The 24,837-nt window shown below is 43.8% G+C and overlaps 1 protein-coding gene across 2 annotated transcripts in view; it reads right to left on the minus strand.

Annotated features, from left to right (window-relative positions):
* Positions 1–893: 893 nt before the first annotated feature.
* BTD (biotinidase) overlaps positions 894–24,837 on the minus strand; it is a 45,530-nt gene continuing 21,586 nt past the window's right edge. The window contains exons 1-4 of one of the 2 annotated variants that reach the window (XM_050777596.1): positions 23,413–23,686; positions 11,522–11,786; positions 4,484–4,633; positions 894–2,396 (exon numbers count right to left, since the gene is read on the minus strand). In XM_050777596.1, the coding sequence (XP_050633553.1) occupies positions 1,224–2,396; positions 4,484–4,633; positions 11,522–11,782 (1,584 nt within the window). In that variant the 5' untranslated portion in view covers positions 11,783–11,786; positions 23,413–23,686 and the 3' untranslated portion in view covers positions 894–1,223. Of the gene's footprint in view, positions 2,397–4,483; positions 4,634–11,521; positions 11,787–23,412; positions 23,687–24,837 lie in introns of those variants that run through there. The other variant, XM_050777588.1, reaches the window with a different exon arrangement.

Here is a 24,837-nt window from a genome sequence, read left to right on the forward strand (position 1 = left end):
AGACTAATTATCCATTCTGCACTTAAAAAATGATCTGAAACAGCTACTAGGCATGAAGTCAAAATCCTTTTTAAAATGGCTGTGAAATGTTGGACACAAATTACACAGAAACCAGTGGCCTAAAAATGTCTTCACCATATTCAATCTGGTAATTTTGCGTCTGGAATTCCTGACATGGGAAGCTCCTGCTCTGTGCCTGTTGGGTGATTGAATACATGCATGACTAAAGTAGGCCACCCTCCACGCCCTTCATGGTAGTCCTTGCAACTTATCTCTATGGGGTGCCAAGCATCGCTGCTAAGCAAGGAGATCCTCTATAGGGCTCCGGATCAAATGATACCAGCATCAAGCCATCCTGCACAGTCAGGCAATGTGCCCAACTCTTGCCCAAAGCTACTGTGATTTATTAAGGTCCCTGGAATCCCCGGATGAGCTGTGTTGTACAGAAAGAATTCTATTACTCATACCTTCCCATGGCTGCCCCCATCTCAACATTTTCCAGTCCCCACCCGCCCTTCACCCCGAAGCGCTGCACTCTCTCCAGTTATTCCAGGTCCTGCCTACACATTCCATTTACTGACAGAAAATTCCATTACTGGCAGATGTGAGGAACACTTCTTTTCTATTTTTAAAAGCCGCTTTAAGGTCTACATTTCTGACGCTGCCGGTGGAGCTAGCGTTGCCATTTCATCTGGATAGAGTTCCGGTTGGCCAGAATGGGAAAGTTCCCCACAGGGGCCATTTCTAATCGAGCTTTTGCTTTGAGAGCTTGTTTCTTACCTCAGAAAATGTTTAAGGCTTATGAAATATTTACATGTCCTGGGTAAGTCACTTGATCAACAAGATTAAAAACAACAACAACAACAACAACAAAAACCCAAGCCACTACCTTGTGGATGTGTAAAATAGAAACTGACATTTATTTTTGTTTTAGCTTGAGACCAATTGCATACTGAGAGATTTGTTAGAGGAAGATGTGGCTTGAAAAAGATAAATGTGAATAGAAAATACCAGCTAATGTCTCGATGATTGAGGTTTAAGAGGAAGACACTGAGGGAATCTGCCTCTCCTACTTGTTCCACAGTCCCCAGGGTGGAATCTGGTGCCACAGAAGTGGGCTCCTGCCCTTAAGGCAGAAAGGTGGTCCCAGGGCTTGTAGCCTGTGGAAGTGCAAGGCTGTCACCATGATGGCCAGAGTCCGCCCCACAGACCACATACTTTTCCTAGTCCCTCTCATACAAGCGCCCATAGAGAGCTGCCGTCACCAGCCCAGAGGACAGCCCACTCTTCCTCAGGAAATAGTGGTCCTTCTCCCAGCCAAGCTGGTCAGGGACTTCTAGGGTCATCCCCGAGGTCAGAAACAAAGGAAAGATATAGGAAGTACTGAAGTTGCCCCACAGGTGAAACTCGAATATCCCTGTGGCCTCTGTGATCTCCTGTCCACAGGTGCCGAAGCCAAGACCCCCACACCTGACCAAGGCACACACTTGGATGTAGTAAGTGCCATGTACTGTGTGAAGCCCATCAAAGACCCCCAGGGCATACAGCTCTTCGGATAAGGTGGGCCTCTCGTAAAGTAAATAACAGCAGAGGCCATTTGAACAGACGTGGAGATAGCCTTCCTTTCCCCAGACAGGGACCAGGGTGAAATTGTCATACATCATCTCAGAGTGAAATGTGGGAGGAGCATTCATGTTCCACTTGGTGGCTTCATCACAGTGGACTTCCTGAGCATCCTTCTCACAGTACGGATCGCCTGACAAAATTTTTAAAAACTTACTATGGGATGGGTCCGTTTCGCCTGTTGCATTCTCTGCACCAATGAGACCCACTGGATTTTTGGCCACCTGGGCAATTATAAGGTGACTTTCGGGATTCTCCATGTCATGGTACCAAAAGGACTCCAGAGGGGTGTGTATGCCACTCCCTGTCATCCCCAGAACTGGGTGGTGGACATTAGCTGCCAGAACGTTGATGCCAAAGGCAACAGCAAAAGCTTTCTGAATCTCAATTGCTGCCAAGAGTGGGAGCTGGTTCATCCAGGCAGTCGGGTACACAACATGCTTCACCTTGTAGTCTCTGAGGAGTCTGACGGCAGGGTCAAAGAACAATATATCAAAGCACGTGAAGATGCCAAACCTGCCAGCAAAGGGGGTATCAAAGGTGATGTGATCCACGTTAAGAGGAACATCAAACGCTGCCTCAAAGTACAGGTTGTGTTTACGGTAGCGGTCAACAAGGGTTCCCTTATTGCTGAACACGACATTTGTGTTGAACTGGTATCTCCCATCATTTGGGCACCCTGGGTCACTGCTATGACAAGGCTGCTTTGTCCCAAGATTGGCCACCAAGAACATATCTCCCTTGATGGCCATACAACTCAGGCGCTGGAGCACCTAGAGGAAAAAAAGGTATCAATACATGAGCTTTTAAAATCCTTCCTTTTGCTTCTTTTATTTTTTTTTCAAGAGACAGGGTCTTGTTATATTGCCCAGGCTGGACTCAAACTCTTGGCCTCAAGCAATCCTCTCGTCTCAGCCTCCTAAGAAGCTGGGACTACAGGTGTGCACCATTGTACTTGGCTCTCACAATTTTTAAATACAAAACTACTTATATTGTATCCATAATAAACAGCTATCGTATATCAATAAGAAAAAAGCAATCACTACTGAAAATGTGCAAAGGATATAGATAGGTGATTCACAGAAGAACAAAGAAAAATGGCCTGCGAACATCTCAAAACATGCTCAGTCTCATTAGTGAGAGAGAAATGCAAACTAAAGCAACGAGATAGCTATCATTTCTCACCTGCATAAGACTGGCAACAATTCAAAAGATTATTCTTTTTCTTTTCTTTTTTTTTTTTGAGGCAGGGTCTGGCTCTGTTGCCCAGGCTGGAGTGCAGTGGCACAATCTTGGCTCACTGCAACCTCTGCCTCCCAGGCTCAAGCCATCCTCCCACCTCAGCCCCCCGAGTGGCTGGGACTACAGGCATGCATCACCACATCCAGCTAATTTTTGTATTTTTTGTAGAGACGAGGTTTCACCATGTTGGCCAGGCAGGTCTCGAACTCATAAGCTCAACCTATCCGCCAGCCTCGGCCTCCTAAAATGCTGGGATTACAGATGTGAACCAACGTGCCCAGGCTCAAAAGATTATTCTATCTTGCATTGACCAAAGGATGAAAAAAGAGGCACTCATACTGTATTACTGGGGTTGTAAAGTGAAATCAAAGTTTTTAAGGGGAAATTTGGTACTCTTTAATATCATTTAAAAATGTATATATCCTTTGAGGGATTCCATTTTTTTTTGAGGCGGAGTTTTGCTCCTGTTGCCCAGGCTGGAGTACAGGGGCGCGATCTTGGCTCACCGCAACCCCTGCCTCCTGGGTTCAAGTGATTCTCCTACCTCAGCCTCCCGAGTAGCTGGATTGCAGGCATGCACCACCACCCCTGGCTAATTTTGTATTTTTAGTAGAGATGGGGTTTCTCTATGTTGGTCAGGCTGGTCGCAAACTCCCAGCCTCAGGTGATCTGCCCACTTTAGCCTCCCAAAGTGCTGGGATTACAGGAGTGAGTCACCGTACCTGGCCTGAGGGATTTCATTTCTAAAAATTTTATTTTACAGAAAAACTTGAACATGTTTACAAAAATATAATAGCAAACATTTAAAAGTGAATAAGCATATAGTACGCTTAAAAAGAGGATGTCAAGGCCGGGTGCGGTGGCTCACGCCTGTAATCCCAGCACTTTGTAAGGCCGAGGTGGATGGATCACGAGGTCAGGAGATTGAGACCATCCTGGCTAACATGGTGAAATCCCGTCTCTACTAAAATACAAAAAAAAAAAAAAAAAATTAGCTGGGCGTGGTGGCAGGCACCTGTAGTCCCAGCTACTCGGGAGGTTGAGGCAGGAGAATGGCGTGAACCTGGGAGGCAGAGCTTGCAGTGAGCCAAGATTGCGCCACTCCAGCCTCGGGGACAGAGCAAGACTGTCTCAAAAAAAAAACAAAAACAAAAACAAACAAACAAACAAAAAAAGAGGATGTCAATAACTATGAAATGCATGGAAAAGAATACAGCTGAATGCACATCAAATTGTTGATGGCAGTTTCTCTAAGCAAGGGCATAGGACGAGGGGCAGGCTGTGGTGAAGATGAACTTTTCTTTTTTAACTTTTGGTTTGTTTTGGTTTGGCTTAAGTATACATTCCTGTATTTCTTGTATAATTAATAAATGGAAAGATCCGTAGATGAATAAGATAATTAATAAATGGAAAGATCCGTAGATGAATAAGTGCCTTGTAACGTCAGACATTCTTTAATGGAATGAACATGTGGCACGTGGATCTTTGGGAGTCTGGGTTGGATTTTTGGGATCCTAAGGGCTCCTTTTGATCTCAGTTAACATGTCATAGCTTCTGGTCCCTGACTTAGTTCATCTCTGTGTACCCTCAGCCTATGGAGGAAAAAGGCCAAAATCACCTCCGTGTCATTGAAACGGCGAGGCTCCAGGCATGGGTTCCACCCGACCACCTGGGGAGACGGCATGAAGTCCAAAAATGGATAAATGGATGTTCTTGTAAAGTTGAATCCATGAATGCCATCTTCTGGAAACACTATAATCTGTACACCCTGAAAAGGAAAACATCGAAGAATAGTCTGTTATGAGACGATGGGAAGACCGCTGCATTCGTTCATTCTTCTGTTCATTCACTCGGCAACCATCACGAAGCTACTCTGTACCGGAACCGGAGGCACAGACATAGTGTCTTTACTGTCCTCAGAGACCTTAGTCTTGGGGATGCCGTCTCGCTTCACCTGATCCCCAAGGAACAAAGACAAAGTCCTCTAGGAACAACCATTACCTGTGCTTGGGGTCATGTGAGGGAAGGAGGGAATGAAAGTAAGCTCAGGAGTTTGACAAGCAAATAGCTAGAAAGGATTTAGAGTTCTTAGGGCACCAGGGGAGATGGGGCTGACTACAGGGCCTTGAATACACTGGGCCCATTAACACATGTGGCATCTTCGGTCTGGTGGTGGTCAACTTTCATTGTGCATCTAAATCAGGTGGGGAACTCCTGAAAAGCACTGATGCTGGGGCCCTCCCCTGCGAAGTCTGATTTAATTGACTCTGGGTGGGATACTGGCAACAGTGTTTGTTTAAAGGCCCCCTGGGTGATTCTCATTTGTAGCCAAGGTTAGGACCCACTGGGCCAGTGGGTAAGACGCAAGTGTGTTGATCTCAGCCTGGAAACAAGAACTCACTTGAAATCTCCATTCCCCAGCTGGGAATTAGGAGGCTCCCTTTGGGACTCTGGCCACCCTAAAGGCCTTTTCCCACACCTGGTAACATCCTGTGCTTCCTGGCTGTGATGGCCTGGGGCTCCCTGTGACATTTACAGCAAGCTAAAAAAATACAAACAAACAGGGCAGCCCTCAGCTCTCAGGGCTGGGGCGTCATTCTTCCACTGCTCTCCACTTACAGGGTTTAAAATGTCAAGTCGGGAACACCAGCCCCAGGGAGGAAGGTAGAGAAGGCAGGCAGAGAAGGCATGAATAATTCAAATTAGCAAAGTTTGAGACACTTATTTCTGGAATACACTGCAAACTTTTAAATTTTTTTCCTGGTTATAAAAGCTTCAAAACTTTAAATGTAGAAAATTTGGAAAACAGGGGGAAAAAAATCATAATTCTATAACAGATACTTATTGTTAATATTTTGGATATTTTCATTATTTTTTCTCTCTCTGTATACCTGTATATGTGTATATAATGGACATAATAATAAATATATGGTTTTACATCTTGACTTTCCTCATTAAAAATACGACCAAGCATGGTGGCTCATGCCTGTAATCCCAACACTTTGGGAGGCCCAGGTGGGCAGATCACCTGAGCTCAGGAGTTCGAGACCAGCCTGGCCAACATGATGAAACCCCATCTCTATTAAAACTACAAAAATTAGCCAGGCATGGTGGTGTGCACCTGTAATCCCAGCTACTCGGGAGGCTGAGGCAGGAGAATCACTGGAACCTGGGAGGCGGAGGTTGTGGTGAGGTGAGATCACTCCATTGCATTCCAGCCTGGGTGATAGAGTGAAACTCAGTCACACACACACACACACACACACACACACACACACACACTTTCAAAAATACATTTGTAATAGGGCCACATCATATTTAAGAGGACGCCATAGTTTACCCTCTATTATTGGAATTTGAAGTGTCCCCAACTTTTTGTAATAAAAAGAAAACTGTGGTAACCATCTGCATAGTGTGCCTAAAACACTTATTGCATAATTATATACTTCACACAAATCTTTGATTGCATCTCTGATTATTTCTTTGGAAGAAAGTCTTACAAGTGAAATTACTGGGTCAAAGGGTATAAAAATTAGAGTTTTAAGTTTTGTTTTGTTTTCTGAGAGACGGTCTTGGTCTGTCGCCCAGGCTGGAGTGCAGTGTTGTGATCTCGGCTCACTGCAACCTCCGCCTCCTGGGTTCAAGTAATTCTCGTGCCTTAGCCTCCTGAGTAGCTGGGATTACACACATGCGCCACCACACCTGGCTAAATTTTGTATTTTTAGTAGAGATTTTTAGTAGAGATGGTTTGAGACCATCAGGCTGGTCTCAAACTCCTGAATTCAAGTGATCCACCCGCTTTGGCCTCCCAAAGTGCTGGGATTACAGGCATACGCCACAGCACCTGGCCTAAAAATTAAACTTTTAAGTTCTTAACACACACTGCCAAACTGCTTTCCAGAAATATTATACCAATGTATGTTCCTTCCAGTACAGTATCATCTCATTGCACACTTAGCAATGAACGTGTAAAGAAAAATTATCACAAACCTAAAAATAAGGCAAAGATGGAGATGCAGGCTTTCCAAATTATACTAGGGTATTGTTTAACAGGCTCACTCCATTATTCTTTAATTAGCTACAGAATGTACCACTGTTTGACTTTGTTATTTAAAAGATCACCTCAAAGATTACAATTGTATTGCCCTATAGGACATTACCCAGTTTTGCATCTATTAGGAAATTCATTTCAACAATCAGTGGACTGACTGATATACACATTTCCATTCCTCAAATTTTCCTTTGAACCAGCTTTACCATCTTACTGGTGCCTTAATTAATGAATTAAATAAAAGCTTTATTCATTCTATATTTGCATGAGTCATCTTTTCAGATTTTTGAAAATTATAGTTGGATAGACATTTTTCTTTATTAAAAACAAAACTTTGAGAGCACCGAATGGTTCTTCACGGAGAAGAACATTGAAATTATGTATACATACTAGATTATTATCAACCAGGAATGAGGAGAGGAACCAAACCTGAGCTGGGGCAAAACTTTGGGTCTGATGTGATGAGGATATCTAGGAAGTAATTTGCATTGCTGATAAATGGCTTCAGCAACTTTCTGGTAGACCTCAATGAGATCAAGAACCCCTTCCTTCTGAGGAATGAAGGTTACAAACCCAAGTGACTGCCCAGCTGAATCACCTTGAAACTGGACTCTGTTTTTCCCCTATGAATGCCTCTACTGAGACAGAAATATAGTCATGCACTGCATAATGACAGTTTGGTCAATGACAGACCACATATGTGATGGTGGTTCCATAAGATTATAGTACTGAATTTTTATTGTACCTTTTCTATGTTTACATACACAAATGCTTACCATTTGCTACAACTCTACAGTGTTCAGTGTAACATGCTGTAAAGGTTTATAACCTAGGAACAATGGGCCATACCATATAGCCCAGGTGCATAGTAGGCCCTACCATGTAGGTTTGTGTAAGTATATGCTATGAGGCATGCACAATGACACAACGGCCTAATGATGCATCCTTTCAGAACATATCCCTGTCATTAAGCAATGCATGACTGTATTTCAATTGGTTTGCTCAGGAACCTCTTATAACAACTTTGATATAAAACTTTCACACAAACTTGCTATCAATTTGTCTTAGAAGTTGCTTTAAAACATATAACCAGATTTGCTTAATACCCTGTACATATCTTTGATTTTCAACCCTCAGTACATGTGGCTTGGTCACTTTGTGGCTAAGGTAAGAAAGTGCTTATGGAAGACAAGTCTGCGGCTTGGTGAGCCTGCGTGGCCAGCAGTCTCTGATCTGTGCAGGGTATTAATGTGTCAGGGTTGCGTGTTCTGGGATTTCTCTAGAGACTGGCAAGGGCTCCTGAACCAGTAGTTTCTGTGCTGCTGGTCTGTAAGGGTTGGAAAGTCCAAGACTTAGGACCCAGCTTCCTTTGTTAGCTGATGTTTTTTGCCAGAACACCATGGGCTGTTACTTGTCTGAGTTGAAAGTTGTTTGCATTTACTCCTGTAAATGTATTCATCCTTTTAAATTTACGTAAGGTTTTTCTGTATGCAATTCTCGATTCTTTAAAGAGAGGACAACAAATTACGGTTTTCTACTGTTATGTGAGAACATTAGGCCCCAGCAACACATCATCGTGTAAGGAAAAATAAAAGTGCTGCTGGAAAACAAACCAACACAAAACATAGAACCAGGTATGGGAACTGAGATATCTGTAAATTCTAAAAGTGATCATATCAACAGCTTCATCCTGGTCCTGGAAAACAAATAGAGACGGAGTGATGCTGTGCAGCTGGCGTGGGTTCAACAAAACCGTGTTAAGTGCTTCCTTTGGGGGCAGGTTATGGAAAGGTGAATGCAGGAGAATTCTACAGTCACAGTCTGGGTTTCAGTGTGTCATTTGCCAAATGTCTCAGAATGGTCCGGTGGACAGGGGAGGGAAGCAAGAGGCAGATGACATTTCAGGTGCTGGACTCAGTGCCATGCAGGCAAACATCTCTATCAAGAGAATGCCTGCCCTCTAGGAGATCAGTGTCATCAGGAGGTCTGAGGGCATAGCCTGGGTTTTTTTTACACTGACTTCAGCATAGACATAAATGAGGTGTGTATCAAATGTGTGAATGACGTAAAGGTAACTGATACTTGGGATGTCAGTAAAGATCCCTAAATAGCCCAACAGGCTGGAATGATGAAATTTCACAGCATAAATGTGAAGTCTTGCCCTCAGCTTAAATCAATCACCTTTATAAGTACAGGATGGCAACGGCAGCATGTGTGTCTGCTCGTGTGAAAAGGTGTTTTAGTTGACAGCAAGTGCCTTATACATAACCCACAGTGAGATGTGTGGCTGCCAGCGGTTTGCTGGGGACAACATCTAGAATGAGACAGGTGAGAATTCTCCATCCTGCCCTTGTTAGAATCGGGAGAGCTACATACAGTTCTGAGCACAGAGAACACGTGGAAGTCTTTAGTAGAAGGTTTGGAAACTGAGTCTCCTAAGGAACTGTGGAAGAGACTGAGGATATAGCCTGGGGGACAGATGCTGGGGGTCATGACAGCTGCCCTCAAAGGTGGAGAAGATGGCATGCCGCGGTAAGGGACACGGCCTGCTCCCTTTAGCTGTGAGGACGGAATCGTGGTGGCAGTTACGGGGAGGCTGACTGCTGCTCATTGAAAGGAAGATCTGTCCAGAAGTTCCCACCATTGGAACAAATGGGCCTGTGAGACTGAGAGTTCTGAGCCACTGAAGGTGTTCAAGGAGAAACCGTACGTCAGGTTGGAACTAAAGAAAAGTGTCACCCTTGCAAAAGTTGATCTTGGTTGAAAAAAAAAGAAGTGTCACCCATCAGAAGCTGGACCAAGTCTTCAAGTTGCCTTTCAACATCATGTTATACACACATACATACCCCCCAAAATCACCCCCAACCCCGCACACATAGCCTTCGTACATGTATTATAGACTAAACTTTTAAAACGTAGCACTTTTTTAATTGCTGTGGCTGTCCAGGCCATCCTGACCGCCCTGCTCTAAGGCAGGGACTGTTTGGGGCAGGACCTGCCGGCAGGGCAGGACCTGCTGGTTCTGCCCTGTACGTTCCCAGAGAGCAGGAAAGCGTTGCTCACAATGAGTTTACATCCTGTTGAGGCACAGCAGAGCTTCCTCAAGCAGCTGCGCTTGGTCACCCTGCACCAGTTACAGCCCAAACTTCCTTTGGGTTTGTGTTTTCCAGCAGGGCATTTTCTTAGGCAACCTCTGGCACCACATTTCCCTCTTTGCCCCCGGGGGGCCTCTCCTTTGTCCCCACCCTTCCTGGAGGGAGCAAGAAATTCAGGTCAACCAGGAAGCCTTCACAAAGGCTGGCACTGACCTTCCCTTTGTCAGCTTGGGGTCTGTTCTGTCTGGGCAAAGGTCTCAGACTGTTCACAGTCCGACACAGAGACCGGAAACGAGCCCCAAACAGTCTGAAGGGAGCAAAAGGCATTCTTGCAGATGTTTACTACTTCAGTGAGGCTTTGAATGACTCAGAGAGGTCGTCACGCCCAGTCATCTTCAAATTTTTCTGCACATTAGACTGCCCTGGGGAGCCGGAAAACAATCCCAATGCCCAGTCCACACCCCTTCCACACCAATTACAACGGACTCTCTGGGACCCAGGCAGCATACTGTTTACCACTTGTCTGGTGATTCTTATGTACAACCACACTTGCGAACCGGAGATCTAGTTCTGGGCTTCTCATACTTGCCGTGTTTGAAAGCATCACCTGGGGATCCCGCTAAAACGCACATTCTGATTCGGTAGGTCTGGGGTGCGCTCCAAGATTCTGCATTTCTTTTTCTTTTCTTTTTTTTTTTTTTTTTTTTTTGAGACGGAGTCTCGCTCTGTCGCCCAGGCTGGAGTGCAGTGGCGCAGTCTCGACTCACTGCAAGCTCCGCCTCCCGGGTTCACGCCATCCTCCTGCCTCAGCCTCCCGAGTAGCTGGGACTACAGGCGCCCACAACCACGCCCGGCTAATTTTTTGTATTTTTTAATAGAGACGGGGTTTCACCGTGTTAGCCAGATGGTCTCGATCTCCCGACTTCGTGATCCGCCCGTCTCGGCCTCCCAAAGGATTCTACATTTCTAACAAGCTCCCAGGGGATGCTGATGCTGCCAGTCCACGGACCACTCTCTGAGGGGTAAGGCTCCTAATCCAACTGACTAATTCAACTCAGGTTAACTAGCTGGATGATTGGTTTTGTTTTTGTTTTTGTTTTGAGACGGAGTCTCGCTCAGTCGCCCAGGCTGGAGTGCAGTGGCGCAGTCTCGACTCACTGCAAGCTCCGCCTCGCGGGTTCACGCCATTCTCCTGCCTCAGCCTCCCGTGTAGTTGGGACTACAGGCGCCCGCCACCTCGCCCGGCTAATGTTTTGTATTTTTAGTAGAGACAGGGTTTCACCGTGTTAGCCAGGATGGTCTCGATCTCCTGACCTCGTGATCCGCCCGCCTCCGCCTCCCAAAGTGCTGGGATTACAGGCGTGAGCCACCGCACCCAGTCGTTGGATGATTTTTCAGAGGCTGGTAGGAAGCCTAGGATTACCCAAGGGGTAAAGGGATTTACTCAAGGGATAAAGAGCAATTTGCTCTGTTCTACGAGAGAAACTCAGGTTCTGAGAAGCATTCTTGCCTTTTGGGCTGCAGTCATCACTTGCTGTTCATAGATGTCAAGGTTCTGGTTCATGAGCTCCAAGGCCTCCTGGCGGCTGATGAGCGCCAGAGGGTTCGGACTCAAGATGGATGGATGCTCGTACACGGCAGCCACGTAATATTCAGCCTCGTGATGTTCAGCCACGCTCTCCTCCCCGGTGTGGGCTCCCAGGGCAACCACGTAACAGCCGCAGAGGAAAAGAGCAAGCTTACTTCTGGCTCCAGACATAATGCAGACCATAAATCTGGAATGTAATGGGGCAAGGGGAAAACAGCTGAATAAAGAATCCTGCCAAGAATTTAACGTTCGCAGCTGTGATTTATTAATCCCAGCAATTAAACTCACTCGCAGTGATACTGCGGCTCAAAGAGTTTGTTTCATGTTCCTAATAAAAGAGTATGTGTTTCTCTCCAAACACGTAGCAAGCCACATTTAAAATGGCTCACTGTGTTAATAGTCTGGTTTTAGAACATTTCCAAAACAGACTCAACGTTTGCCATGATTTTCTTACCCAGTGTTCAGCAAGACCGTAGTGCATCACTACCCACTTTTCTAGCTGTGCACTTCAATTTTAAGCAATAGTAATTATCCAGATTATTTGACATAATTCTGTGATATATTTCACACTCCACCCTCTGCCCTCTATCCACACAAACACGCGACAGGTCAGCCATCCGTAATGTCTGTGATTGTCATGACCCTAATAACACAGCTTGACTTTCCTGACCATCAAAACCTGATGAATTACAATTCTCCTTGCATTTCTTTGGTTAGTAAAAAATACTATGGATAATTCTCCCTCGATTCACAACAAAATTATTTATTTGGTGCCAAGAAACTGCTGACTTCTACATAAATGCCAATAGCTCCTTTCTTTTATAGACAAGCAAAGTCTCCCAATAAAAGCATGTTATTTTTCCTCCTTGAACTTGAGAATCGCCACTGCACATTGTCACTTTCTTAACTCCGTCTCTGTGACTCCAAAACTCTTGCTCAAAAGCCTACTCATTTGGAAATAAAATCCTTTTTGCAGTGATAAAATGCAATTTTCTAGAAAATAAACTACAAATTTCCAGAAAGTAAACTCAGTTTCATAGCTTCTACCAGAAAAGACTAGAAGTAAATGACACTTCTGTGTGTCTCCTCCTACCTCCCAGAATAGGAATGTTTCTTTCTAAACAGTGTGTGTTACTGAGTGTTTGAGAGTAAATAGTCCAATTCTGCCTTTAAAAATCAGGCTGGCCTCCCAGCTGAAGCATCCTCTCAGGCAGAGATTTACTGGGTAGTGTGCCAAAGCCAGGCCACCTGCCCCTGGAGATGTCCTGGGGCTGACCAACTGCCCAGGAATCTGGATTAAAAGTCAAGATAACAAAGACAAATCCAAGAATCATACTGCTGCCCTTTAAAAAGAAAATGACACCCTGTCCAAGTCTTGACTCATAACTCCTGTGTTTGCATTTTAAAACCAAACTCCCTCAGCTACAAATTTATTTATTTTTTTGTCAAAAGTTCCAAAAACAAACCAGTTATTTTCATCAATAGACTAAGAACCAGGAATGCTCATCTTGGCAAAATTAGATATTCCTCAGAATGAGAAGTATTCTCCCACCCCAACCCTGCTCCATCTCAAACTGTTACTTCTTTCCCCAGGGAATAAATGTACCATCCAAACAGCAAACCCCAGGATTTGTTGCCATTCATCTGGGACACTGTAAACAATGTTTTAAGATAAGAACAAGGAGCTTTTGAGTGAGTAGTCATGAGTTTTTGAGTAGAAACAAAAGTATAATTGATAAGCTTTCTTATCTGAATTTTGCCTCTAAAGACAAGCAAGGAATAATTTAAAATGTCTCAGAAATCCATTTTTCCATTCCATCTCTGGTTTCACAGTGATAACAGAGAGCGGTTTTTGGGGCGAACTTTCATCTTCAAAGTCATACTGACAATATTTCTGAAGTATAAGGTAAAGGCCTCACTAAGAGGTGTGGAAACTGAGGCCAGGAGAGGAGGGTATGAACCAGTCCCCAGTGGAGGCAGGTCAGGAGTGCCTGGGGCCAAGAGTGGCATTCACATTAATTACATCTCTTTCTCAACTGAGAGCTGGGTACTACCGATGTTGGGGTACAGAGTATTTGTTTAAGCCTGAAGAACTTGCAATCCAGCAAAACAAGGAAACCACAGAACCTGCAAGGTATCACATTTCTTTCTATCTTGAGAAAATAAAATTTATTTTACCAAAGGAGCCTAGTAGGAGAGCTCTAAGCAGCAATCATTTGTGTGTGAACAAAGGTAGGTCGATAATAAGAGGTTATGCAGATTCAACCAGGTATTCATGCTTGAAAGAACCAAGCTTAATGAGGTAGAAGAGAATGAGTAATTACAACAAAAATAGGTCTAGTCAGCCGGCCCTCAGTATCCATTGTTTCTGCATCCATGGATTCTACCAACCTTGGATTGAAATTACTGGGGCAGGAGGGGGAGAGGGGAGTCCAATAAAATAATAGCACAACAATAAAAAAAAAAGCAATTTAAAAAATACAGTACAACAATTATTTATATAGCATTTAGATTGTATTAGGTAGTGTAAGGGATCTAGAGATGATTTGAAGTATACAGGAGGAAGTGTTTAGGTTATACGTAAATTCTACACTATTTAATATAAGGAACTTGAGCATCTGAGGGTTTTGGTATCCACAGGGGTCCTGGAACCAGTCCCAACAGATACTGAGGGACAACTGAACATCAATTTGCCCTTCCCAAGGAAACATTTTATCCAAATTAGCAAATGCTGCTTTTCTCTCTTTGGCATCACAGATACCTTCTCAGAAAAAAGTAAACAGGGCCAGCGGCAAGGACTCTGAAGGACTCAGCAGGCTGCAGCGGGAGGTGCTCAGTTGTAAAGTGGCAGGACTAGAGGTAGGACTGGAGGAGCCCAGCCTTCCAGCAGCTACCAGGTGCTGGCCCATGAGGTTATGCACAGGACGACTGGGGTGTGGGGCTTCCCTGGGAACAAGGGGCCCTGGAAGTCATGGGGTTCTTGGAAATACAGCAGCTGGCCCATCTTTAGAACTGGTCAGGACCTGGACCATAAAGAAAATGGTAACTAGAGGTGTGACATGGTGGCAATGTACTTGCTTTCATTGAAGGGCATCTGACATAGGAGAGTAAACTGCAGGAAGGGCCCAGTGTGAATGCACAGTTGAGGCGGTGACCATGTGCATGCCCTCTGAGATGAGGGCCTTGGTTCGTGGGGTACACTGAACCCCACTTCCAGGGAACAACAGAACCAGGAGGGTGCTGGCTTCAGACAGCCATGCAATTCCCAACTGTGGGCCAGCCCCAAGGGTAGGTGTCAGGGGTCCAGCAGTGGACAAGACAGACCCTTCCTCGTGGGGCTCGTGCTCTGGATAACCATGTCAGATGGTGAGTAAGTGCAAAGGAGAAATGAGGCAGTGAAGGTGGTAAGGTGAAGCGAGGGGGACAATTTTAAGCAGTGTGGTCAAGGAAGGCCTCGATGAGAGGGTGATGTTTGAACAGAGGCCTGAAGGGGCTTCAGGAGGAAGTCACGTGGGTCTGCGGAGTGACAGCACAGCAGGCAGAGAGCCTGAGGCAGGAACATGCCTCACAGGTGCAAGAAACAGCAAGGACGACAGGGGGCTGGAGCCAAGGGGACAAGGAGAAAGTGGCAGCAAAAGGAATCAGAGAGAGAGAAATGACAGGGACCTGCCCAGTGGTCTCCTAACATCCCCCTGCATTTGTCCTCATCCTCTTCCATTCTGGACTCATAAGAGCAGCCAATGAGATCCAGAGAAAGCGTGAGTCTACCAAGGTGCACCTCTGAAACTCTTCCAGTGACTCCCCGGTTCATGCAGCATAGAAGTCAAAATCCTTACAATAAGCCAATAGGAAGCAGCCGCGAGACAGGAAACACTTGGCAGGTGGGGAGAGCGGCAGAGTGGTATCTTGAAGCAAGCATCCTGATCTCAGATGGCCCTACAGAAGCTCTGTTTCTCATTTCATAAGGAAAACATTCCCCCAACACCACTCCTGATCAGGAAGGTTCTTTCCATCTAAGAGGAAAAATCAGTCTCAATTACATGGAAATTTATTTTGTATAAATTTGGTAACATGTCAATCACTAGATATTTTTACACACAAGGGATTTTTCCCCACCTTGCTAAATGATTCATCTTAATAATTAGCTATGTTTCCTTCCTAGTCATGCTATTACAATAGTGTCTTCTGCAATAAGATGAAAGGGATTATTATTAAGCCATTCTTAATAATTTCAGAGGCATTTAAATACATTAAATTTAATGTAAATTTAAATACATTAAAAATATTTAAAAGATACATAAAACATCTTTTTAAATAAAAGTTCTTGTCATTCTTTACTTGTCAGGGAGAACAGCAGTCCTATGATTGGGAAAGGAGGCAGGAAAAGTTGGCAGAGGAAATGTCACATCCTGTGGAACAAAGCCTGAGGGACCTGCTAAGTCATTAGGAGTCGGCATAGTATACATTTCTATGTGTAGTGACTGAATGCCAAGAAAAACATTGGGAAGTTCCAACAGTTTTTAAATTATTCTCATGAATTTCGTGACTTCATTGTCTAAATTATTTTACATAAACAGGAGAAATAATGTCTATCTCCACCTAATTAATATGATCTGAATTTAAAGAAATCACAAAAATGATCTTTTATTTCCCAGAAAATCTTCTCTTGCCTCTTGTTATCTGATTGTCGCATCTGAGCGTGCTGGTCATGAGCTTGTCCGTGACTGGCCCCGGAACAAGAAGCTCCACAATGGTTCTCGCGTGGGCAGCTTTGTTAAAACCCACCCACTACCAAGACGTTTGATGTCTCATTAGGAAAGGTCAAGTGTAAACACTTGTGAGTGGCAGCTGATATTTAAGCCTGAACTCACCAGCAACCGTGAATAAGTTATCAAGCTAATATGTCCTCTGAGTTGAGGTGGTAAATTGTAATTTCACTTTTTACAAAATTCCAGCTGTTATTTTCAAAAAAGAGAATGATATACAGAAGTGTAACTGTGCACTGTTCCTTTGATTAGCCAGTTTCTGCTCCACTGGCTAGAATAATTTATCCTAGGAAACTAAATGTGCAATCAAAGGATCTTGACATTTCAACCGAAACATGTTATCTTTCTTTTCCTCAAATGAGAAACTGCCTTCACAATTTAAGTCAAATAAAACTTCTTCCTGAAATACCTAGGTATTTAATGTAAGAAGGCTTTTTTTGCATGTGGAATTTGAATAACAGTCTTTCACTTTCTGTAGACAGAAGGAACCCCAGCGGAGACGGATTCTCAGACAGTTGCTACTGCCACTCTGTGGACAAACTGAGTATCATTAACCCAAGTGGCTACGCATGTGACCTTAGGTATCGCGATAGCAGAGACATTCTTAAGCAGTAAATGGATGGCTTTTTCCCTCCTTTCCTTCTCCATTTCTAATACTTTATCTCTTTTACAGTTAAAGAAGACCCAGAAAGCATTGATTTTCAAGATTTGAGTTTCATGAAAGCTGTTTTTTATTCACCACACTCCCACAATGGCATCTTTTATAGTCACAAGTTCGAATTCGTTGCAATTTCATAGAATATGACTGGATGTAAAAAGTGATGCTGTCCATTCCCCTGTGACACACAGCGTCTGCCTGGGGAAATCTGTCTGAATTAAGGGATCTACAATCAATGCCACATTGCATTTTACATGCAACATAAGCCGTTTGAATATCCATTATTATTATTTTTTTTTTATCTTCCTGCAACACAAAGCAGAGAAAGCAGATGGTAAATATCCCATTTTCATGGTGAGGGAAAACTCCAGGACTGGTTAGTAATGAGAATGAGACTGGGAGCCAGGTCTCCCGGCTTCTGGTCCAGCCTGCCTAGTGCATGCTGAAGAACCAGGGCAATTTAGTGGTCAAGCTTTAACGACCACTGCGGAGGTGAAACCCTGTCTGTACTAAAAATACAAAAAGTTAGACGGGCGTGGTGGCACGTGCCTGTAATCCCAGCTACTCAGGAGGCTGAGGCAGGAGAATCGCTTGAACCCGGGAGGTGGAGGTTGCAGTGGGCCTAGATCGCACCATTGCACTCCAGCCTGGGCGACAGAGTGAGACTCTGTCTCAAAACAAAACAAAACAAAACAAAACAAAACAACCACTGCAGAGTCTTCAATATGCTGTGGGGGAAGTAAGCAGAAATTTCAAGGTAGCTCTCCCAAGGGAGATTCTGGGTGATCAGACCAGAGCAGAGGGTCTCAAATGTGAGCATGCCATCAGAGTCACCCGAGGACTTGAACACACAGATCTCTGGAGCCCATGCCTGAAAGTTTTGATTGAGTAGGTATGGAATAGGGTCTGAGAATCTGCATTTTATGGCAAATTCCCAGGTGATGCTGATGCTCCTGGTCTGAGTCACACTTGGAGAAGCACTTGAGGAGAAGATAAAGGAATGTATATCCTCTATTCTGTTTTTTTTTTTTTTTTTTTTTTTTTTTTTTTGAGACAGAGTCTCGCTCTGCCACCCAGGCTGGAGTGCAGTGGCCGGATCTCAGCTCACTGCAAGCTCCGCCCCCTGGGTTCACGCCATTCTCCTGCCTCAGCCTCCCGAGTAGCTGGGACTACAGGCGCCCGCCACCTCGCCCGGCTAGTTTTTTGTATTTTTTAGTACAGACGGGGTTTCACCGGGTTAGCCAGGATGGTCTCGATCTCCTGACCTTGTGATCCGCCCGTCTCGGCCTCCCAAAGTGCTGGGATTACAGGCTTGAGCCACCGCGCCCGGCCTTATCCTCTATTCTGACTCCTATCTTTGCCTTATGTCAAAGAAAGATATGAGTCAGAAACATCATCTTCATTTCTCAGGTGCCTCTCCAATAGGGCTGATGGAATTTGGGCAGATTTCAAAGTGTTTCTACCATATTGAGTGAAAATAAGCAGCAAAGAAAGCATTAAACACTCAAACTAGAGGGAAAAATCTCCCTAAGCAACTTGATGCAGGTCAGTTAAAGGACTCAGTGCTTGTCTTAGCCATGGCAGGAATACCACTGAAGAACCCGGTTGTTATTGGTTTTTGCTTAAAGTTCCTGATTTTAAAAAAGGTGGGGGGCAATATGGTAGACTAGATAATCTGAAATATCTTTCAACCATATCCTGCAAAAATGGAACAGATTATTTTTAAATGCATATTTGAGTTTGCAGGAAAGTTAAAGGAAATCCTGAGTGGTCGAAAATGAACTGTGAAAAAGTTTTAAACTATTGATTGGAGACCTTGACCAGGTAGCAAGGAAAATACACACACATAAAGCTTTTCCACCGTCAGTCAGTCCTGGGACACATGAATGGTGGGGGCACTTCTAGCTACTCTGTTCTTCTGGAATGCTTATGGTTTCCAAAAACCATCATCGAATTCTCTGAAATGAGTTTCAATGAGTGTCAGCAAGGTATTGCTTTTAAAAGCCTTTGGGAAATTTCTCCCCCATTTCCTTCTTGGACTACCTGAAAGAACCACCTTCTAGATAATGTGGACCTGAGGGCTTGACATCCAGAAGAAAAAAAACCAGTGCGTGGAAAATGTGACGTCCTAGAACCACATGTCAAAATTTTCAGGGAAGATGTGCTCAGAAATGTGGGCAATGTAATGGCTTTTTGTGATTATTAAATGTATGATGGACACAATATTGCTGATTGTATAGTGCATACAACATCTCTAGATGTATGATGGGTGCAACATAACTGTATGATGGATGCAACCTCACTAAGCCTGTGATGGATACAGAATCTCTAAGCCTGTGGTGGATGTAACCTCTCTAAGCCTGTGGTGGATACAGTGTCACTACATCAAGTCCCATTACCCTTGTGCTCATCTTCGCCAGTACTCAGGAGTGAAAAATGCAGATGAAGATGGTCAGGATGCAGAGTGGAGAACAATGTGGTGGGTAATAGGGCCAAGGAACCCTGTTCCCCCAAATCAAAAGAATAATCCTTGAGGCCAGGCATGGTGACTCACACCTGTAATCCCAGCACTTTGGGAGGCCAAGGTGGGTGGATCAGCTGAGGTCAGGAGTTCAGGACCAGCCTGGCCAACATGGTGAAACCCCAACTCTACTAAAAGTACAAAAAAATTAGCTAGGCATGGTGGTGGGCGCTGTAATCCTAGCTACATGGGAGGCAGGGGAATAGCTTGAACCTGGGAGGCAGAGGTTGCAGTGAGCCATGATCATGCCATCGCACTCCAGCCTGGGCAATAAGAGCGAAACTCCATCTCAAAAAACAAAACAAAACAAAAGAACAACCCTTAACAGGATAGCTAGAAACGCCAACACTGGATGACAGTAGAAATTATGAAGGAAACAAATTAAAAAGCTGAAGTAAACCACAGTGCTGGAAATAACATGCCAAAGGCCACCTTCGCTCGTGCTGAGGCCAAGAGGTATATATTTGGGAGAGGCATAGTCAAAATTACCAAGAGAGGCCAGGCATGGTAGCTCATGCCTGTCATCCCAACACTTTGGGAGGCTGAGACAGGAGGATTGCTTGAGCCCAGGAGTTTGAAACTAGCCTGGGCAACATGGAGAAACACTGTCTCTACCAAAAAGAAAATTTTAATTAGCTGGGCATGGTGGCATGCACTTGTAGTCCCAGCTACTTGGAAGGCTGAGGTGGGAGGATCGCTTGAGCCTGGGAGGCAGGGGTTGCAGTAAGCTGTGATTGCAAGACCCTGTCTTAAGAAGAACAGCAAAAAGCAGGCAAAAAGCAGGGGATCCTGGTGCTGTAGCTTCTGAGAACCTGTGGAGGTGCTCTTGATCCATGTGTGGTAGGAAGCACGGTGAGGCGTGCAGCGGCTGCTCAGGGATGTTTGGTTGGAGGGCAGAGCTCAATCCAGAATGATGGTAACCTTTCCAGATCTATTCACCAACCTGGCTCTCTTCTTCACCCACGGCATGCCAGATGCGCAGAGAAATGATTAGTATCTCTATCTTTGCCTCTCTTCCTGGAGGCATTGGATATTTTGGTTTTCTTCTGCTTTGGTCAAATGAGTAACTATTTGCATGCCTTTTTTCCTCTGACAGATGGTTCCAAGTCAGCCATAGCTGCATTCTGGTTCTAACACATTTCTGCATTCTGGCCCTGTGCCATCTAGACTCTTAGTAGGACAGACATATGACTAGCTCCCCTATGTCCTATAGCTTCTTTTTTTTTTTTTTTCTTTTTTGAGACAGGGTCTTGCTCTGTCACCCAGGCTGGAGTACAGTGGCGTGATCATAGCTCGCAGCAGCCTCAAACTCCGAGGTTCAAGTGATCCCTCCCCAAGAGCCTCTCAAGTAGCTGGGACTACAGTGCACGCTACCATGTGTGACTAATTTTTAAATTTTTTGTAGAGATGGGGTCTTGCTATGTGGCTCAGGCTAGTCTTGAACTCCAGGCCTCAAGCAATCCTCTCACCTAAAGTGCTGGGATTATGGCTGTGAGCCACCATGCCTGGCCTCTGTCCTACAGCTTTACCTGGCATGAAAGTCCGAGGCCTGCAGAGCTGGGGCTCCCTGAGGGTGTTGGGAGTACAGGGTTGCATACCAGAGGCTTCAGCGTCTTCCATGATAGTTGTAGGTGCAACATTCCTCAGCACTAGAGGCAAAGCAGACGATCTTCTAGCGCCTTTTGTGAAGAAGTTACTCTTAAAGTAGGAGGGGACTGATACTCATAGCCAGGATTTTACCCAAATCTGTTCTGACCAAAAGCCCACATGCTTTTTAATGCAACCACACTCAAAACAGTGGTGGTGGTGGGGGAGGTTGATTGAATATGATACTAGGATGACTAAATAACAATAGGAATAATAGCATCTTAGGCCATACACAAAAATATACTCAAAATCAGAAGCTGAATATCAAATGTTAGAAAAACTAGCATAAATTAGAATTAGGTATCAGATACTTGAAACAACTTTCTAAAATTTGGAACAATTAAAAGAAGAAACAGATTGACAAATTAAAATTTACATGTCAAATATAAACATCAAGACAACACTTATAAACAGGCAATGAACAAGAACAGATTTTAACAAGAAAATAAATCATAAACAAACACTTTGGAAGGCTTTGAATTTATGTACAAAATAAAAAATTAAAACTGGTACTACTCAAAATATTAATTTTGAGTATACTAAGGGATAAACTAGTATAGTGATAAAGAATAGCAATGTCTTCCTAGTATAAACAAGCTTGAAAACTCATATTATGAATCACAAACAGTGTATTTCTGGGATTTTATCTTAGGAAGTCATTCAAAAGAAGGAAAAAAGGTGTTTGCTGAAGTAATGGCATACCATGGAGGTAAGGAATACAGGCTTTTGATCTTCCGCATATCTGAGTTGAAATCCTGCTCTGATGCTTACTTGTTACATAATCTTGTTATATTTAACATAACTAAACTTAAATTCCTTCCTCAATAAGTTGAAATAAAAACATCTGATGTGGCTGGGTATGGTGGCTCACATCTGTAATCCCAGCGCTTTGGGAGGGCAAGGTGGGAGGACTGCTTGAGGTTAGGAGTTCAAGACCAGCCTGGAAAACATAGTGAGACCCTCTCTATAAAAATGTGAAAAACATTAGCAGAACATGGTGGCACACACCTGTAGTCCCAGCTACTTGGGAGGTTCAGGTGGGAGGATCACCTGAGTCCAGGAGTTCAAGACTGCAGTGAGCCATAACTGCACAACTGCACTCCAACCTGGGCAACATAGTGAGACCCCCATCTCTACCAAAAAAAAGTTAAAATCCGATATAAAATGCCTCATGTTTAGTAAGTTGAGGCTAGCTGAAACTGAAGAATGAATCCCAACAGAAGACAGCTAGAAACAAACAATATCCAATAGGAAGAAAATTAGGAAAATGAATGAATATCAGTCAGGTGGAATATTAAACAAAAATTTAAAAAATAATTGTGAAGATTCTGAAAATAAAATATGCTTAAGGTGTGCTAAACACTTAATGAAAATTTTTATACATTTACTGTGATAATAGCTAAGTTAAAATGTATGCATGTAAACAAAGATTGAAAATCAATGTGAATAAATGAAAACATGAAGGTTATTTTACAAGGATTTAAAATGTCTTCTTCAATGTTACACTGTTTTTCTAATAAATGAAAACCACAAGGAAAAAAAATAAATTACTGGCTGACTTCAGGTTTTCAGTCCAGCCTGTAAGGAGCTTGGAAGTTGCCACTCCATCCTAACAGGAGGAACACTAAACAAGCTGAAAACCAACAACTCTTCCTAGATATATCAGAGAATTGAGGTCACAGGGCAAACTGCTGTCCCCAGTATTAGAGAAACACACAAGTGAATTCAGAGTCACAAGTTACCAAAGCACAAACCCACAAGCAGAACCTCCACAGGAAAACCTAAAATGCAACTGATGAATTGCTGGACGCTCAGGATGAGTCAGTTAAAAAGTCCAGAGGGGGCCAAGCACGGTGGCTTACGCCTATAATCCCAGAACTTTGGGAGGCTGACGCGGGCAGATCATGAGGTCAAGAGATCGAGACCATCCTGGCCAACATGGTGAAACCCTGTCTCTACTAAAAATACAAAAATTAGCTGGGCGTGGTGGTGTGTGCCTGTAGTCCCAGCTACTCAGGAGCCTGAGGCAGGAGAATTGCTTGAACCTGGGAGGTGGAGATTGCAGTGAGCCAAGATCATGCCACTGCACTCCAGTCTGGCAAGAGAGCGGGACTCCGTCTCAAAACAGACAGATAAAAAATAAAAATAAAAATAAAAAATAAAAAAAACTCCAGAGGGGCCCAGACTTAGATGGAGACACCTACACTTTTGTAAGTTTTACCTGTAGGAGCTCTACCAGGTTCTCACAACGAAGACTGGAGTAAAAATCCTCCCATGCTTCTGCCACAGGAAGAAGGAAAGTAAAAAAGCATTCTGGTCTTTAGCAGGCCTCTCCTCGAGAGAAACTGTTTTTACCTGAGCCTAACTTATTGGGGTTTTATCAAAGCTTAACTGACCTGGGGGAAGGGAAATACCGAACTCTAGCCCCATTCTGTCCCACGTGAGTGGAGCTGGGGGCTGAGAAGCACTTATAAAGTTCACAGTCCAGAAACACTGGCTCCCTAAAGACTGAGCCTAATTATAAGACAACAGAACACTTTCCCTCCCACCACATTTCAATTAAATGCCTTTTTACTGCAGTGCCTTTACTCAATACATCGTGTCCAACTTCCAACAGAAAATTACAAGGTATACTTAAAGGTAAAAAAATTGAGTTTGAAAACAGAGCAGGCATCAGAACCAGAGTCAGGCCAGGTGCAGTAACTCATGTCTGTAATCCCAGCACTTTGGAAGGTCAAGGTAGGTGGATAGCTTGAGGCTATGAGTTCAAGGCCAGGAGTTCAAGACCAGCCTGACCAACATGGTGAAACCCTGTCTTCACTAAAAATATAAAAATTGTCCAGGCATGGTGGCACATGCCTGTAGTCCCAGCTACTTGGGAGGCTGAGGCACAAAAATTGCTGGAACCCAGGAGGTGGAGGTTGCACTGAGCTGATATCACACCACTGCACTCCAGCCTGGGTGACAGAGCAAGACTTTATCTAAAAACAAACAAACAAAACAAAACAAAAAAACCAGAAGAACCAGAGTCAGATATGGCAGGGATGTTGTAATTATCAGACTAGCAATTTAAAATATATATGATGAATATGCCAAAGGCTCTACTGGAAAAAAACAAAACAAAACAGACAACATGCAAGAACAAATAGGTAATCTAAGCAGGTAGATGGAAATTCTAAGAAAGAATCAAAAAAGAAATGCTTGAGATTAAAAAACACTAACAGAAATGAAGAATCGCTTTAATGGATTCATTAGTAGATTGGACATGGCTGAGGAAGGAATCCCTGAGCTTGAGAATATGACAAGAGAAATGCCCAAAACTGAAAAGCAAAGAGAAAAAAGACGGAAAAAAAGGAAAAAAAATCAACAAACAGTGGAACTACAAAGGTTATAAATATGTACAATGGGAATACCAGAAGGAGAAAGAATAGAAGCAATATCTGAGGCAATAATGACTGAGAATTTCCCCAGATTAATATCAGACACCAATCCACCAAACCATCAGACATCAGACCCAGGAAGCTCAGAGAACACCAAGCAGGTTAACTTCCAAAAATGAAAATAAAAAATAAAAAAAATGCATGCAGGCAAATCATATTCAAATTGCAGAAAAGCAAAGATAAAGAAAAAAATCCTGAAAGAAGCC

This window comes from Macaca thibetana, chromosome 2 (assembly GCF_024542745.1).
Source record: "Macaca thibetana thibetana isolate TM-01 chromosome 2, ASM2454274v1, whole genome shotgun sequence".
In the NCBI taxonomy this organism is placed as follows: Eukaryota; Metazoa; Chordata; class Mammalia; order Primates; family Cercopithecidae; genus Macaca; species Macaca thibetana.